Genomic DNA, 19,876 nt, shown 5'->3' with positions numbered 1-19,876 from the left:
CCCGTGAGCCATGGCCGCTGAGCCTGCGCGTCCGGAGCCTGTGCTCCGCAAATGGGAGAGGCCACAACAGTGAGAGGCCCGCATAACGCAAGAAAAAAAAAAAAAAAAACCAATTACCCCTATATGTGTTGTTCTGTTTCTGGACTCTCTATTCTGTTCTACTGATCTATATGACTATCTTTTCACCAATAACACAGTGTCTTGATCATTAGCCAAATAATTAATTCCTCCAACACTGCCTTTCTCTTTAAAACTGCTATGGCTATTCCACATCCCTTGATTTTGCATATAGATTTTACAATCAATTTGTCAATTCCTATAAAAATGCCTGCTGGGATTATAACTGGATTGCACTGACTCTATAGATTAAACTGGGGACAACTGATATCTTAAAAAAATTGAATCCCCTGATCCATGAACATAGTATATCTCTTTATTTCTTTAATTTCTCTCGGCAATGTTTTGTAGTTTTCCATATCTTTTGTCTATTTTATCTCTAATATTCCATATTTTACACTGTCTTACATAAGTACTTTTAAATTTAAATTCCCAATTGTGTGTTGCTAGTATTAAGAAATACAGTTGATTTTTGTATGTTTGCCTTGTATCATGTAATGCTGCTGAATGAACTCACTTCTTGATTCTAGCGTCTTTTTTTTTTAGTAGAGTACTTAGGATTTTCTAAATAGTCATATAAATGAAAAGACAGCTTTGTTTCTTCCTTTCCAATCTGCATGCTTATTTCTTTTTCTTACCTTACAGCACTGGTTAAGAACTCCAGTCTAATGTTTAATAGAAAAGTGGTGAGGGACATCTTGTTTGTTCCTGATCTTTGAGGAAAAGGGTTCAGTCTTACACCATAAAGTATTATAATTAGTTGTAAGTTTCTCCTAAATGAGTTTTATCAGGATAAAAAGTTTACTATTCCTAGTTTCTGTGAGATTTTGCCATAAATATGTTAGCTTTCTTCAAATACTTTTTCTTCATCTACTGAGATAGTCATACGGCTCTTCTTGTCTAATATGTTAATATGATGAATTATACTGATTTTTGAACACTAAACCAATCTTTCAGTCCTGGATAAACTCCACCTGCCAATGAGGTATTATTATCCTTTATATGTACTACAGCATTCAACTTGACAAAAATCTGACAATTTTTTCTTCTGTTATTCATGAGGAATATTGGTCTGTAGTTTTCTTTTCTTGAAATATATTTTTCTACTTTTGGTTTCAGCATAATGCTGGTCTCATAGAGTAAATTTGGAAGTTTTATCTCTTCTTCAATTTTCTGGGAAAACATGTAGAGAACTGCTATTATTTCTTCCTTAAATGTTTGGTATAACTCACCAATAAACCTTGCTGCTACTGATTTTTTTTTTTTTTTTGGTGGGTAGGTTAACTAAAAATTCAATTTCTTTAATATAATATAGAGATACTCAGGTTATCTATCTTTTCATCAGTGTCAATAGCTGTTAGCTTTTAAAATATTTGCCTGTTGTGTATAATATTCCACTATTCTCTTATTGTCTACAGAATATGCAGTGATGTGCCCCTCTTTCATTCTTTATTTTGGTAATTTGTTTCTTCTCTCTTTTTCCTTACTCAGTCTACTTAGAAGGTTATCAATTTTACCAACTTTCTTAAGAGGCAGCTTGTGGTTCCATTAATTTTTCTCTACTGTTTTCCTGATGTCTAATTCATTGATTTATGTACTTGTCTTAATTATTTCCTTTCTTCTGCTTTCAAATTAACAAGCTTTTCCCCCCTAATTTCTTGATGCAATCTGATGCCATTAATTTGAAACAATTCTTATTTTCTAATAAGGCATTTAGTTCACGTATCTTCCACTAACCACTGTTTTAACTAAATCCCTCTCATTTTGATACATCATGTTTTAATTTTTATTCAGTTCAGAATACCCTGAAATTTCTTCTTTGACTTGTTCTTTGTTCCTGGGATTATTTAGAGGTGTAAATAATTTCCAAGTACTAGGGGGATTATCTAGATATCTTTCTAATTGCAAGTAATAATTCTAAATAATCGTGAATTATAAATATACTTCAACCAAGACATCAGAGCAACGAACTTACCAAATTGTGACAGAGGGAGGCAACAGTCCAAAAAGTTTCATGTAAAAACTGTAATGACTGAAAGGTGTCTGCTTAATTTCTCTGGAAGTATGAGTAGTTGGTCAGGTGATCTTGCTTCCCTTTTGAAAATGGCTTATCAGTCTGACACTTTATGGCCAGAGATTATGGCCTGAAAAGCTGGTTATAAATCAAAATATATTCCCACTAGCTAGCATTATAAATGTTTCACATGTTTGCAGGAAAAGTAGTTCTCAAAATTAGATACTAAAAGGAAAACATAATTTAATAATGTATTATTACTATTAACAATAGGTCACACAAAGTTCAACACTCTACTGAAACCTATAACTTCTTTGTCTTTGCAACCAGTCCCCTTTAGGGCTACAGTTTCTTTATGACAAGATCACTGAAGTCTTACACTCAAGGATATCATCTCCATAATTAATTTTTTTCATTAAGTATGAATTTCTGTGTGCAAATCAGTCCTATCTTTTGAAAAGCTAATATGAACAGTATAATAACTAGCAATAGCTAACACCTAGTACTTACTATGTACCAGGTACTTCTAAGTCCTTTATGTGTTTTATCTCATTTAATTCTTGCAGCAACTCTATAAAATAACAGCTGTTATTATTTATGCTTTTCAGATAAGGAAAATGAGCAGTAACTAGATCAAGCAGGTCCACAGCCAGAACCCAGGAAATGTGGTCCTGATGCCTGTGCTCTCTGTCACATCATATTGCCTAACAATATTAGAAGTTACAGATTCGCACTGCAAAGACAACCAGTGCAAAACTAACCTTTTAAAGAGCTCATCTACAGAAATAACTGATAAATTTCTGATTTCCACACAATTTTTCAGGAGGCAACTGAGTAAAGACCTTGAATTGTAAATGGTAACCTATAAAATTTACTGAAATTTGACATCCAAAAAAAAGAAGAAAAAAGCAATTACTAAAGTGAAACAAAAAATTGGCCTATTACTGACACACAGGTGAAGAAAAATTCATAATTACAATATACTAACCAAGAATAGGAAGTTACTGTTGTAGCTGAGATTAATAGGTTCACATTCAAATTTGACACTATTTCAGATTTGATTTGGCAAATTTCCCAAAAGCAAGCACAGATAAAAGAATATGAAGACCATATATACTCTGCTTAAAAATTTTTCATAATTTTACCTTTTGGTTTCGGGGTAAATCTTGAACATTTGATGGAGGCTTGTAATTCAGAACTAGTCTTCTAAATTCCAAAAGATTGAATAATGACTGAAAAAGAACAACAATTTAAGATAACCAAAGGGAAAATTCTACTAACAGAACTATAAAAATATGACTGGCCTGAGAGATTTATTTTATATACAGAATATTTCCCACTAGCACAAGAAGGCCTATTTTCTCCCTGAGAAAAAGTCACATTTCTTTTATTTTGACATATTATTCTTGATCATTAACAATATTTACGGTACTGCAAAGGAGAAAATTATACGTGGACAACTCAAAAAAACATAATATATATTATTAAAAGTTTCCTTTCTTTATGTTACTATGTGCCTAAGCAGTTTCCTCAAAATAAAATCTACACAAATGCAAAGTTGAGAACTTTTTAGACATGTTATGTTCAGTATGAGTTTTCTAGAGGTATCAATTCTACAAAAATATAGTACAAATAAATTTATGGGCCAGATGCTAGGTGATAGAGACACAAAGAAATTATGTATTATCGCTAATGGTCAAGGAGACACACAACCTAGAAAGGAGACAGATATTTAATTATAACAATAGCAGTGTTACTCCAAAATACAGTAATATTGATCATGTAGAGCATAATGAAAGCATGTGAAAGAAGCTCATGAAAAAGCTTCCTACAGCTACGTTTTTAAGCTATAGCTTGTAACCCATTAACATCATCATGATAAACATTAATTTTAAAAACTGAAATAAAATATAATGGAAAATATCAGAACATGTCATAAACAGTCAATTCACCAGAGTATCATTTGTAAAATTTGCATTGGTGATATTTTTACATACATATGTATGTGTAAAGTGTTTTACAATGTAAAACGTATTCCTTTCTGTGAGTCACAGTTTATAAAGTTTGAAAATCATTGCACTGGAGGTTATAATGTATTAAATCTTAGTAAAAGATGGGTTAGCCAACTTGCTAGAAAATAAAAATAGCACCACAAATCCATAAGAAAACAAGATTTTGTTTAGCACTGGGTGTTGGGAAAACTGGTCCACTATATATAAATAGTCATATATAGATATAGATGTGGATTAAAGACGTAAATATGAAAGGTAAAACCATAAAACTGATAATTGTGATCTGAAGTATTTTTTTAATTAAACAATATGAACATATTCATTTATTTATTCATTCATTTAACAAACATTTATGGAGCACCTACTACATGCCAGACACAAGGAAGACAGGCAGCAGAGAATAAAATATATCAAGTCTCTGCCCTTGTACTATCTTGTTATTGCAAGTCAAAACAATGAGAGCAGATGTTATAAGTCAGAAATAATATGTACAATAACAGACCAAAATCAGAAACTTAAGGAAGCAGCATTTAAAAGCCAGAGGAAAAAGAGCTATAAGAAAGACAAAATAAAAATAGTAAAGGAAGTGTGGAGTATGAGATCACAGAAGAAAAAGGAGTAGAAAATGCTTTCAAACATAGCTGTGTATCAGAATAACCACAGAGCTTTAAAAATTCCTATGTCAGGAACCTCTCAACAAAGATATAAAGTACCAAAGAAGATTCTGGAGTACATCCAAGAATCACTGGCAAATTTCATGAAGGACAAGATTAGCAAAGGTTGAAGGTTGCCACATTCTAGTAAGGTAAGGGCAAGAAAATAACCTTTAGACTTGTAAATTGGGAAGTCACCTTTCCAGTAGAATGGTAGAATGGCAGAATAGCAGCAATGAGTCCTGAAGAAATGGGATAAAAGGGGGACAAAGTACAGACTGTTCTTAAAAGGAATTTAAATAGGAAAGAGAATACTGACAAATCTGGAGAATCTGAATCCCACTTCTATGCTCTGAGCTCCCGCTGGAAAACTTTTTTCTTCTTCCTGAACACCCTTTAGAATTTCCTTTGGTGTGGGTCTCGTGGTAACAAAGTATTTCAGCTTCTGCTAAACTGAAAATTGTGGGGGTTTTTTTTCATTTTTAAAAGATTTTTGCTAGTTATAGAATTCTAGACAGCCAGTTAACTTTTCCCAGAACTTTAAAGATAGCATTTCTGTTGAGAAGTCAACCATTAGTCTTATTTTTGCTCCTTCATAGAGGCGATACACCTTTTCTATCTGGCTACTTTTAGTATTTTCTCTGTCTAGAGTGTCTGTCTGTTTTACTATTATGTGCCTTGGTGTAGTATTCTTTATGTTCATACTACCTGGTTCCTATTGCTTCCCTAATCTGTGGCTTCATCTCTTTCATCAAGCTTGGAGTATTCTTTGTCATCTCTTCAAATATTGTTTTTATCCTATTTCCCTTTTAGTTTCCCTCTGGAACCAAAAATAAATTGTGTTAGTACAATTTACACCATGTCCAAAATATCACTTATGTGCTCTCATCGGTATCTCATGGCTTTAGTGTGAACATGTTCCACAAACTGTCCAGTTGACTAATTCTCTCTTCAGTGTGTCTGTATCCTGCTAAACTCTTCCACTGATATCTTAACTTCATTTATCATATTTTTCAGTTCTAAACTTTCTATTTTAGAAATATTTTGTTTTGAACAAAATATTCTATTTTGTTCTTTCTATAGTTTTTAGTTTTCTATCAAAATTCTCAATCACGCTTCTAATTCCTTGAGCATAGTAATAGTTACATAACAAATAATTCGATTTTTAGGTTTCCCTGTAGGTATATTTCTAATTATCCATTATTTTCTCTTAATTTTTGGACATGTCTTATTTTCTGATATAACTAATTATGACCTATTTGAGTGCTAGACATTGTATGTAAAAAACTGGAGAAAAGGGGCTTCCCTGGTGGCGCAGTGGTTGAGAGCGCACCTGCCGATGCAGGGGACGTGAGCTCATGCCCCAGTCCGGGAAGATCCCACATGCCGCAGAGTGGCTGGGCCTGTGAGCCGTGGCCGCTGAGCCTGCGCGTCCGGAGCATGTGCTCTGCAGCGGGAGAGGCCACAACAGTGAGAGGCCCGCGTACCACAAAAAAAAACAAACAAACAAACAAAAAAAAACCACTGGAGAACATTCTAAGTTCGAGATGATAGTATCTTCTAACAGAATTTACATTTCCTTCTGGCAGGCAGCAAAACTGGGACTACTTGCAAGCATAGATCATCTTAACCCAATCAATTCTGAGAAAATCTCAAGCTGGGATTCACAAATTATAAAGCCTGGCCTATTTTTCAGTTCTCAGTTATTCTAGGGTGTAGCCCTTTAGAATTTAACTGAAAATCTGAGGTGTTTCCTAGGGCTCCAAGCCTGTGTGAAACTTTGCTTAGCTCCCCAGCCAATCAGCAGTCACTCCTGAAATTGCCTCAAAGATAAAATCAGCCCAAAATGTGAAGCTTACTCTCTGAAATTCTTGTTCTCTCAAAGTGTAGCCTCAAAATTCCTCACTCTCTGAAATTCTTGTTCTCTCAAAGTGTAGCCTCAAAATTCCTCACTGCTTTAGGGTTTATGATGCCTTCAAAAAGCTGATTTCATTTTTCTTTTGTTTTGTTTTGGACTCCAGCAAAATATGAGCAGGTAGATGTCCAAAAACAACTTAATATGTTACTAACCAAAGTAGAATTTGTGACCATGGATTATCACAACAAATCATAGAAATTTATTTTAAGTACCAATCTATACCATAAATCAGGCATAGTGGTATTAGTCAACACATTCCTTCAAAAGGGGTGGGAAAGAGCAATCGTCACTAGGGTGCGAAAGAGTAATCGTCACTACTGCCTAAATTGTGTTTGTGAGTCATACACAATGAAAACAAGTATACTTTCATTCAGTCCAAAGCTAATGTGTCAATTTTGAAATTTGTTAAAGTAGAGTTTGGTTAAACTCTTGCTAATTTCAGAGAGCTAATGGAAGATGAGAGTTTAAATACATAATTTGTGGAAAACAAAGAGTGATGACAAGAGAGCAAAGGGAGACATAAACTGTCTATAGTGAAAAATACTAAGGAAAAGCAACATAAATTCTCCTTGGTGGATTTTTTAAAAAATGAAATGGTATCAGATAAGTTTCAACGTGAGACAGAAACAGACTGGCAGGATTAAAAACTGAAAGTCTGTACACAGAGCAATTAAAGCCCTATGTCCTTCCCAGACTGAGAAGCATCAGACAAGTACTCTCTCTCTCTTCCTGTGGAATACAGGAAAATTTAAACTTTGAATATAATTTAACTGACTCAGGTTCATAAAAATCAGTCATAGTGTATTTCAGGGTAGGATGAGATTCAGGGCTACAAATAGGGTTAAGTAAAAGCCTGCCAACTGACCCCCAACTGTCCCTTCCCCAATTCCCTTTCTCTAGACCTGCTTTTGGAAAGTTAGCAACCATGCTTAAACCACAAAAAAATCAGGATCCAGTCTGGATTTGAGGCACAGAAATCTCATGTTGTAAAGGATTCCCCTCACCAAAAAAAAAAAAAAAGAAAAGAAAAGAGTTAACATGTTTGAGATGTTTGAGTATATTAAACACACTATCGATAATACCTCAAAAGAGAGGTTGAAGCAGCTGGAAATTTTTAAGGATAAATAAGCATACAGAAAACAGAAAGAAGAAAAGGTGGCGACTGACAACTCCAGGAAAACAAAGAATTACAGAGGGGTAGTCTTAGTAAACCACTATAATGTCTACAAAGTCAAAGAAAATGTAAACACTGACTACTGACTATTTTTAACTGCTGATATAACTATGTTGGGAGATGAAAGGAAAGGCAATTCTAGGTAGGTGAAATGAAAGAGCTAAATCCTCATCTATCTCTGCAGAAAGGCATGTCATTTAGAAAAACAAAGATAGCAAGAGAAACAGCTAGAATTGGTTGTACATGCCTTTAAGAAGCAGGACTATGCTTCTCAGGCAGGGTGGTTTGGAGCAGAGGACTGCTATTTTTCACAAGGCATTTATTGCTATGGGATTTTTGGTTTTCTCTTTGAACTATGTACTCATGTTCTTTGATGAAAATTAGAGACAAAAGCAAGTGCTATGAAAAACACGTTAAATGATATCCTGAAATGTTTTGAAAACTTGCAGCACCTTTTCAATACCATACTCTTAATATATTAGAGTGGTAGAAGCATCTTAAGTCTTCAATTCCACCATAAGTAATATATGCTCCTTTGCAGTTCATTCATTTACTAACTCAGTAATTACTTAAAGGGTTCCTCCAACGTGTCAGACACTCTACTATACACTGGTACAGAACAGTAACCTAGATGATGTGCTCCCTGCCCTGAGGATGCGTGTATTTTAGTCAACTTAGACTTTCATAATTTATGCATAAGGTGACCATGTACTTTATCATCCAACCCATAACCCTTCTGAGTATGAAAAAGGGCTTCGAGACTAATTAATAGGTGCTGATAGATCTACAATGTGAGTAAACTGGGACTGTACCAGGCAAACTGAGAAGTATGAGCACCTTACTTCTGAGCATCTCAGAGGCATCCAAATGGGAACGGTGCTAAGGTTTATCATGAGAATCCATGGATTACTTGAACTTAACACCCCAAACCAGAGAAAGAGGAGAACATATTCCTATAAGTAACTACCTAATTCACTGACACCCTAGTGGAAAAAGCAGCCCCAATTAGTACTTTCTACATACAAGTTCCTTTTGAACAGGATGAAAATAGTCCTGACTAGATAACTGGTTGATATCCAAGCTAAAGACAGTCAGGCTAATATTATTAGCATCCAAAAGATTATGTAAGCCATTCTCTGTACAACCTTCTCCTTGCTTACAGTCTCTTTCTGATATTCTGTTCCCCTTTTCTTCCAAAATACTTAGGTCTCAGTACCTAAAGGAACAAATATAACAAAGCTGTGCCTTCTGTAGCCTATACTCATTACCTACTCTGAAGTTAGAGATTTATAATCCCAGTAAACTACTATAATTGGTAGAAATACTTACAAAGAAAAGAATTCCCTGTTGTTTCATACTAGTCTTACCAACTAAGTATAATAAATTCCATCCCTGAGAAAAGTCTGTAATTGAAACTTCACAGTACATTTATGTCACAGCCTGAACAAGTTCCACTTTGCTTTGGAAAATACAATTTAAAAACTTCCAACACTAAAACAGATTTCCTATCCAAATTTTCTTTCATAAGTGAAAAGTTCCATTTATGATGATAAACTGCTATATTTCAGATGTCTGTGAAATTAAGCAAATGTCAAGAAATGAAAAAATAAAATATTTCAATTACTAGAAATGAAAAGTAAAAGGTACTTAAAATGGGTTAAGAGACTTTAAAATTACATTCAAAAACAAAACAAAGTTATCTCCAGATAAATTTTTCTTCCCATCCACAATTTTCTGAACTCTGAAGCTTAACGTTTTTCTACATCCCCAAGTCAGTATCTTATTACTTTATTATAATCCAAATTTTTCAAGGTTAGCAGTTACTTCTCCTAGGTGTTTATTCTAACTAAACTATTGATTCTTTAGAAGCACTTTCTTACTTCTTATAGTTTTCTAAGAGAAACAGCTAATCAATGAGCCTCATTTACTGGCTGTAATAGTGTAAAGGTAGCATCTACTTGTCCAAATACAGGCTGCAAAGCATACTCATAAACACTCAGATCAGAGCCTTAAAACTGTGCTTCATATTTTAAAATGATGACTAAATTATGAAATTTAGATTGAACAATGAAATGCAAAAAAGCCCTTACTAACAGTGCAAGTAAAGCAAGATAGCCTATTAAGAAGATCTAAGAGATTAAAATAGCAAATAAAGTTTGAGATATTGTTGGCATGTAAGTGAACAATTAATGCATACTCAAGGCCAAGAACAAAAGTATCATCACAGATTTATGCTAATCCAGGTATTCCTTAACATTTTAATAGGCTGGAAAACAAATAACATAGCATATTATTAACTAGTGTATACCACAGTTTATTAAAAAGTGAGGCATAAATCCAGAAAACCAAAGGAAATCAAATAATATAATATTATTTGCCAGAAAGGCAGAAAAGAGTTGCAAATTATAACACGGAAGTAGAAAAAAAGTTAAAACTACAGGTTAATCGCCTCGAGAACACAATTAACAGCCTTGTAGAAATGAACTTAATAACCTGTGAGTTGCATTAATATCATATGAAAGTTTACGCAGTATACAGTTTTGGAAAAGTACAAAATGAAGAGATATTTTGAATGTAAAAGAATGTAAATTAGAAAACATCTAATGATTTAAAAAGTACTCATCAGAAATAATAAATAAGCTACAATTCCGCTGTATTAAATACATTAAATAAGCACAAACATTAATTTTCCTAAATGGCAATTAAAATTAAAAGCATGTTATTCATAGATTGTTTTATTTAAGGAGACTTTAACATTTTACAATTTGACAGATAACATTATCAATGTCTGAGAATGGTAAAGATTTATGACAAAAGTTATATCACATAAAAGTCTAAAAAAAAAAAAAGAAAACTAGTCCAAACTGAGAAGATGATGGATATCTATGCATACAAACATTTTTCGTTTTAGAATAAGGAGCTCAAGAAACATTTCATTAAGGCCTTTCCAAGTTAGAAAGAAAATATGTTATTCTTTATTTATCAACATTTATTCTTTACGTCATTCTCACATATGTATTGAGAATTATTTGTCAATCTGTTCCCTCCTCAAATAAAATGCTCTCTTACATAAAAATAGTATTTAAATGACTGTAATTCTTGAATGATATTTTCCATTATATATAAATAATTCTGATCTGACTCACAAAAAAAAACCAGTTTTGGTTTCATACCTTGGTTACATCCTTCCCTAAATTTGCAGGGATTTATATACAAAAATATTTTCTTTCCACTCTGACAATTCCCAACAAATGGGAAGGAGGAAAAATTAATTCTGAATAAGGCATTAGGTAGTGTTCTATCATTAAAACTCCATACTGGGAGTGAGGAACAAAGTGGGGTGGTTCGGAATACTGCAATCCCCAAACTAGGTTAGTAGACAGAAAGGCATACCAAAACCTGATCTGCAGTTATATATAAAGTATACAGCTTAAAAGAAACACAACCCCAACCCACTTTCCACTGCTGTCAGGCCCACCAAATAAGATCTGCATAAAGACTCTTACCTGAATAACAGCACTAAACCAGCAAGTATTGCCAACATTCTTTAGTCCAACAGGAGCTTTGTCCTGCCTTTTTCTATCATAAGGGTTTCGAGAATCTCTCCAAACTTCAGTAGGTGTCCTCTTCAAACATGCTTTATTTTCTGCTATGCTGGCTTCAAGAACTCTTAAACAATGGGAAGATGATGATGGGGAAAAAAAGTACAGTATTAATTTAGTGCTGTACCATAGAAAATAGCATACTATAAAGTAAGGATTTTAATAGATTAAGCTCTAGACAATCCATCTGGGGAAGTAATATTTAAAACTAAATTTACTCAAGCGGAGGCTAGTTTTAAGAACATAGCCATGGCAATGCCAACACATCAAGAGGCATGCAGCCTATTTTTCTCAGAAAAAGGAAATTTCAAACACAAAAAGACAGCATTATGTAATAGGAAATATATTAAATTATATTTCAACAAATTAGAGGCTTAGTACCAGGGATACAGTGCCTAGATAAGTTTTCTGAAAAGTCACTGTGTTGAAATACATATTTACAATATAACATAATGACTATTTTTATAAGAATTACTTTGAATCAAGAAAACTAAAAATTGAAAAAAACTGTACTTTTATTCCTCTGGCCATTAATTTCCTTTTCTTTTATAAAAAGGGTAAGGTAAATTCTAGGGTTCCTTTCAGTTCTAGAGATCCATGATTCTACAAGAGCTAAATAAAGGGAGAGAATATTTATGTGTTCACTTCTTTACCCAAAAGTTTGCCTAGGGAGAAATCTACTGAAATAAATATCTACATATCAGAATAATAAAAGACTAACCTCTTCAAAATAAACGCACCTACACAATATCTAAAAATATATCTAAAATATCTAAATACGGCTAAGAGTAATGCTACTTTGCTTAATGGTGTTCTTCTTGCTCTTAAACATGTAACAACATGCTGGAAAACCCTAATCCCCACATATAAACTAACCATGCCTTTTTGCCTGCTCAAGACATGTGTTACTTACTATTCTAAATAAGCATAAATAATAGCTAAATATCTTAACGCATTTTGTATTCATTACAAAACCTCAGCAAGAATAAGTTTTTTCAACTTTTTTGGCTTCTTGAGAAGATCTCATTCATGCTACACTATTTTTCTCCTAAAGATTTTGCTCTATCAGATTAATGTCAAAATAATATAGCTATCTTCCTTAATTATGCAGAAAAAGTAAATTATTCTTTTGTCTCTAACCTTACAACATGACATTAGATACAATGTATTAGATTCCAAACTAGTATTACTTAAAATAACTTATATGAATGTAGGATAGAGTCTTCTTTGGGAATCAGTAAAACCACATACTGAAAAAAAGCAAGCAGAAAACAACATGATAGGGACTTCCCTGATGGCACAGTGGTTAAGAATCCGCCTGCCAATGCAGGGGACACAGGTTCAAGCCCTCGTCTGGGAAGATCCCACATGCCACGGAGCAACTAAGCCCGCGAGCCACAACTACTGAGCCCGTGTGCCACAACTACTGAAGCCCACACTCCTAGAGCCCGTGCTCCACAACAAGAGAAACCAACCACAACGAGAAGCCCGCACACCGCAACGAAGAGTAGTCCCTGCTCGCCACAACTAGAGAAAGCCTGTGTGTAGCAACAAACACCCGACGCAGCCATAAATTAATTAATTAAAAAATAAAACAACATGATACATTACACAATGTAAAGATCAAAGTAAACTCACATATTTAAAAACAAACAGTATACAATTTTAAGAGTGGCCCAACATTAGCAGCAGTACTCTGCCCAAATATCAACTCTCCATGCAACCTCAGCCCATACAAGCTTTTTCTCTTAAACTATTGACCACTAAAAGGTAGTAGAACTCCTTGGAAGGTATTTAGGTAGATGAATTGGGGCATAAGAAAATCAGCATTTATCTAGAACATCCCACTCTTATCAGAAATAAGTTTTAAAGAACATAAGGGGGAGGTAAGTCAAAGAGCCAACTTGAGAGAATTCCTACGGTTCAAGTTGTACAATTCAACATAATGTAATACAAGAATAAGAATAATCAACTGGAAAAATTAAATTTGTACAAGGCAACTACTTCAAAAGAAAAGTTAACACATGGTATACAAAAGGTAAATACAACACCGAAGTCTATTTTACATAACAAGGTATATTTAATTATTTATTGATTTTTATAAATGGGAGTGTTTTCATTTGAAAAGTTTGCTCCTTTTGTAACATATGTATATCCAGAAGTATAAATAAAGGAACCTTATTTCTACATTGGTAATTAGAAATGAATGAACTAAAAAACAAGCAATGGGCTCTGGGTGAAGTAGCAACAATACCACAAACAGGAAAGAAGAATTAGCACCAGCGGTCATATATAAGAGACAGAAGAGGCAAAAAGCAGTTGATTAGCACCAGTGGGCATGTACAATAACCATTAAAAAAGAGGATTCTACAGTATATTCCAAAAGCATAAACTGATCAAAAGTGAAGGAGAACAAGGAGAACTACACTCATTCCTAAATCTTCTAGGTGGATGATCCTCTACCATTACATATTTTTAAACTTCTAATTATAATAAAATACTAATTAGAAATAACCCTTTTCAATGCCAACACACCAGATCATTTGTATCATAATGACCAGGAAACGGGTCACACAGACAACAGTCATAGAAAACTTCAGAAGACCTGATTTCTATAAAATGTACCGTCTACAAAAATTAAAGTCTAAAAATAAGTCACATGTACTCCAATAAAGAGGTTAAAAAAATATTAAAAACTGAAAAAATAAAAATAAGTCACATGAAGTAAATAACAAAATGAAACTCAGCCTCAAGACCATATTGAGTAAAACTAGGTCTCCTGTTCCCCACAAGTGTCAACAACCCATCCCAAATCTACAATCCAGACTCCCCTGAAATAATGACATTCTTCTAATTCCAGATCTAGTTAAGATTACTAAAAACTAAAAACCAGAAAGTATTTTTTTAATGGTTCGATACAGTCAGTTCAGGCACCCTCCTCTTCAGCCCCCTCCCACCAAGAAAATACATCTCTTGATTTTCACGTTGTGTGAAAACATTAATGTGATAAGAAAATATAAGCTTTTTAAGTTCCCTTGCCTACTTTTGGGAGAATGTATGACCTCAAATGTACTTTCTAGGACCAAGCAGCTTACCTGCACTTTTTGTTACAAGAGGAGGGAAAGAAAGTCAAGGATATAAACTGAAGATACCATCTCTCCAGCATTCCCATAAAACTTTTTACAGAGGTAAAATTACATACAAACTGTAATAACTGAGTAGAGCTTAAGACATACATGTTCACTATTTCTCAAAGTGACCTAAAGATATAAAAATTTTTTAAAGTATCCATTTCTAAACCACATTTATTTTTGGTGGGTGGGTATACATACTTAAATGTACATAATTAAATATTCATATAACTCAATTCAGTCATATGGTAGAGATCATCATTCATTACAATAAAAGCATGAGTTTTAAAGAAGTAGATTATAATATTCCTTAAACATATGGTAATATGATAGAATTATGGTACTAAAAATAGTAGATGAAAGAATGCCATGACTTTGTGATCTTCTTCACTTAGAGCTTATAACACATTTAGTTTTTTAATCACCAAGGACTTACAACATGCTCCAGTTAGGTTTCCTCCTACCACTTCCTCCTAGATCCTAAAAGACTTTATAAATACATTTATTACACTGCACAAAATTATTAATCAACCAGTCTCTCCCATCAGCAACCAGAGGATAGAAACATGGATTTGTTTCATCCCTAGAGCATACATGATTTAAAAAAAACAAAAACAAAAAACAGGGGCTAGGGCTTCCCTGGTGGCGCAGTGGTTGAGAGTCCGTCCACCTGCCGATGCAGGGGACACGGGTTCGTGCCCTGGTCCGGGAAGATCCCACGTGCCGCGGAGCGGCTGGGCCCGTGAGCCATGGCCGCTGAACCTGCGCGTCCGGAGCCTGTGCTCCGCAATGGGAAGAGGCCACAACAGTGAGAGGCCCGCGTACCCCACACACACACACACAAAAACAGGGGCTAAACAAGTGTTTGAAGTAGAGATGGAATATTAAAATATTAGATGTTGCTATCTCTTTTTTTTTTTTTTGGCAAAAGCCCAACCTCTAGCCCAAATATGAGCCCTCCATTCCCAAGCCCTTGTCCTATGCTGTAGTCCAGTCCTGGCATATTAATATAAGCTTTATATAAAGGCAAGTCCTCATAAGGGTTCCTTCCCTGGCCTCACCAAACAAAGTAAAGCCAATGATTCTACCCAGGCTTTAAAGTGTAAAGTATGCCAATAGCTACATTTCAGATATTAAAGCCGCAAGTAGAGAGAATAAAAAAATAACACTGCAAATCTCAGAGCTCAGAAATAGCTTAGAACAAAATATAGCATACTGAAAAAGGCAAGCCCAAAAGCCCCAAATACCAACCCCAACTACAATCACCTTATCTTCTCAACACTAGTCATGACCATGGCATTCAACAATATAAAAAGATGACAAAATGTTTTGCTGTCTCTTTTCCTTCCACACACTATATTGAATGAATCTTTAAAGCACTTACTTATGGTAAGTGTTCATGTTCCTAGTAGAATTTTATCGTACTGATTTTGAGGGCTTTTTTTTGCTTGTTTTCTTTTGTATTGTTATTTAAACTGCATTATAGAAAATATTCCACTTTGGATGATCTAAGTCTATTTCAAGCAAGCAACATACTCACTGGAAAACATGCATATCATTTAAGCTATACAGATCAACCAAAAAGAAAAGAAAAAAGAAGGTGGAAGGAAGGAAGGAAGAGAAGGAGGAAGGAAGGGACGGAGGGAGGGAGGGAGGGAGGAAAGGACGAAGGGAATATTCATCTTCTACATTTCCTTTAAAAAAAAATCTATTGGTATTTTGATTGTGATCACACTAAACCCATAAGTTAATTTAAGGAGAACTGACCAGTTTTACAATATTCAGTCTTCCAATTTGTGAAACAGAATACATTTCCAATTATTTCCATATTCATTAATATGTCTCTGTTATTTTATAATTTTCTTCTTAGAAGTTCTTGCACACTTATTAGATTTATTCCTGGTCTTTAATAGTTTTATGTGTTATAAATGGTAGCTTTTAAAATTTTCTCCTTATCATTCTTTCTTATACATAAAAACATAACCTTTTGTATACTGATTATCAACCAACAGGGCTAAATACATCTTTTCTTGGTAAGAGTATTTTATTGAGGTGATTTACATATAATAAGAAACACAAACCTTAAATGTATAGTTCAGTGAAATTGTTACCAATGAATACCACCCCACATGTAACCACCACCCAGACCAAGATATAGAAAATTTCTATTATTCCCCAAAATTCTGTCATGCCCTTTCCCAATCAATAGTGTCTCTCTAATTCTCAGATAATAACCATTCTGACTTCTACCACAATAAACTAGTTCTGCTTGTCCTTAAACGTCACATAAATGGAATCACACAGCAGTTACTCTTTTGTGTCAAGTTTCTTTCACTCAACATGTTACTTTGTGGATTCCTCCACATTTTTTAAATTACCAGGAAAATGTTTTCCATTACATTGCTTAGGATTCCACTGTGTGAATATACAACCACTGTTAACTATTCTGCTCTTACAGATATTTGGTTGTTTACAGTTTTTAGTTATTATCAATAAAGGCACTATGTGCTTCTTTCTCAAGGGTCTATACCTAGAAGTGGAAACGTGGACTATGCTAAGTCCTAGCATAATATATGTTGAAATACGCTAGAAATTCCCAGTTTTCCAAAGTGGCTGTACCATTATACATTCTTACGAACAATATATGACACTTCCAATAGCTCTACATGCTTGCCAACATTTGATATTGTCAGTCTTTTTAATTTTAGCCATTGTGTTGGATATATAGTGGTGGCTGTTCTCCAATGAGGTGACTCATCAAACTTGCACCACAAAGACTACCACCACTGCTATAATCTATCATCAGACCCAACATGGCAACTTGTCCACTTTTAACTTGTCGAACTTATTATTTTCATGTGTCTAAGTGCTATGTAAATTTGTGTCATTTGTCACTTTCACTGTCACTATTTTTAGGATAATTCTACCTTTTTCCTCTGAGTAATTTTAAGATTTTCCCAGTCTTAAGTATTCTGGAGTGTCACTATAATGAATTTATGTGTGGGTTTCTTTTCATTTTTCTGATTGGGATTTGTTGGCTCATGAAATTACAAGTTATCTCTTCACTTCTAAAAAATTCTGTGATTATCACTTTAAATTTTGCCTCTGACTCACTCCCTCCTCTTCTTCTGTAACACCAATTAATGTATATTAGACCTACTCATTTTATTCTCCGTGTCATTCAACCTTTCTCCATATTATTTAACTTTTTAGCTATCTGTTACATACTGGATAATTTCTTCTCATATAGCTTACAGTCTACTAATACATTCTTCAGCTATTTCTAATCTGCTATTAAACCTGTGTTCTGTTTTTTCTTTTCCTTTTTTTTTAATTTAGTAATTTTTATTTTCATTTCTAGAAGATATTTTCACAGTACTTTTTCAAGTAGAGATTTATTGAATCATTAAAGTGACACAAATTTCAGCTGTACAACCATGGTACAACTTCTCAGGAGCAAATCTCATCCCCTCCAACAACACTCCTCATAGCTATGGCAACTGTCTTTGTAGTGTTATAGGGGTTTCAGAGGGGGGGATAGTCCTGATTTACCCATATTTGTGAATATTTCATCCACTGACATAACTTTACGAGGGGAATGATTTCTTATTAAAGCTTCCCACCTAATATAGACAATGGCCTTTAACTTCTTCTTCCCACATTCAACAAGGATATCAAAACTGAAATTCAAATTTATACACACAAGCAAATGTCATCATGTCAAAAAGTGACTTTCAGCATTCCGAACTTACTTCTTTGGGTTCCACCTTTCACTTTGATTTAGTCTGATTATAGCCCTTACTATCTTAACAATTCTATAATACTTTCAAGAGATCTTAAAATATTTTACATCCAACAGAAACAACACATTCTGGTTGTTTCCACTAGAAAATCTGTTTTAGTCTACCATGTTTCCTGAAACTGTTGAAGGTGTGCTCTTTGTAACAATTTTAACTAGAACCTAGCCCTACCTTCTACCCAACTTATTCAAAGTCATTTCATGAGGCAAGCCATTTTCACAACAAATATGCTAGACACAAACTAGCCACAATGCAGTTTATTAACAAATTTCTACAATCCATACTCTACTTGTTCCCTGTCTGTGCAGTGATAACTAAGATAATTATAATAAATGCATCCAATCCTGACATTAAGAAGTAATTATATTAAGAAGTACACTACTAAAATGTTCAACTTAAGAAATTTTACCATGAAATTTATGGGTGCCTGAACACAAGATTGTAAGATGTAAAAAGGTTTTATCTCATCTAGTTGTACACAATAACGCAAATGTGTGAATTCATATTAAAGTATGTATACTGAAATACAACCATAGCCAAATGATTCTAGGATTTTATTTGGCAAGATTCTGTCATCTGAACTTACTAGGTAATGAACAAATAAATTTACTTTTAAGTATAATGTTTTCCTTAAAAAATTCACCATTTTCCCTTTTGAATTTAGAGCCTAAGCCTTAATAAAACTCACTGCAATGTTATATTTGTCAAATGCTTAACTAGAATTCTCATATTCCCTTATTTCTAATACAATATGATTTATAAATGTGCTTATTTATTGAATGTTGCAGTTAACTTTTTTGTTAACTATATATTATAAAATCTATGCATATCAAGGAAAAAATTACATTTTGCAACAGTAAATTAATTTTTTTTTTACTTCTGAGCATAATTTTACATAAAATTTTGTTATATTACAATATACCAATTCTCTGCAATGCTATCTACAATAAAAATACTTGCAAAATATTTACTATTTTAAGAGTATACTAAAATTAAAAGATCAAGGGAAAAAAAGGGCATTAACTTAAAGAGATTTTTTTTCCATTTGGACAAAAATTAGTATCTTAAAGAATATATAACATATATTGTACGTAATAGAGATTAGGAATAATCTAAATTTCTTAACTTTATTTATTTATTTATTTTTACTGATTATCTAATTATTATATTATTTTAATTAGAAAACACAGGATACAAAACTACTGACACTACTTGGTATATAACCCTTCAGACTTTTTTCTATTTATGTACTAATATAAATTAATATATATAACAATATATATACACATTTTAAAATATTTGTATCATAGTATATATTCTATTTTATAATCTCTTTTTCACATACTAGATTATCATTCCCCTTAAATATGAATTGCAACTGATGTATTTCATGTTTAAAATATTTCTCATAAAGCTTAAGTATTTTCAAATTTTATAATTATTCAAGACAAATAT

General features: G+C 33.4%; 1 protein-coding gene across 2 annotated transcripts in view; it reads right to left on the bottom strand.

Moving 5' to 3' along the window:
- USP25 (ubiquitin specific peptidase 25) overlaps positions 1–19,876 on the bottom strand; it is a 140,945-nt gene that overhangs the window by 84,023 nt on the left and 37,046 nt on the right. For both annotated transcript variants that reach the window (XM_007454290.1, XM_007454289.1), the window contains exons 5-6: positions 11,395–11,557; positions 3,277–3,363 (exon numbers count right to left, since the gene is read on the bottom strand). In XM_007454290.1, coding sequence (XP_007454352.1) covers positions 3,277–3,363; positions 11,395–11,557 — 250 coding nt within the window. The remainder of the gene's footprint in view (positions 1–3,276; positions 3,364–11,394; positions 11,558–19,876) is intronic.

This window comes from Lipotes vexillifer, unplaced genomic scaffold (assembly GCF_000442215.2).
Source record: "Lipotes vexillifer unplaced genomic scaffold, Lipotes_vexillifer_v1.1 scaffold729, whole genome shotgun sequence".
Classification (NCBI taxonomy): Eukaryota; Metazoa; Chordata; class Mammalia; order Artiodactyla; family Lipotidae; genus Lipotes; species Lipotes vexillifer.
The sequence above is the reverse complement of the archived record's forward strand: the minus strand, read 5'-3'. Positions and strand labels throughout refer to the sequence as shown.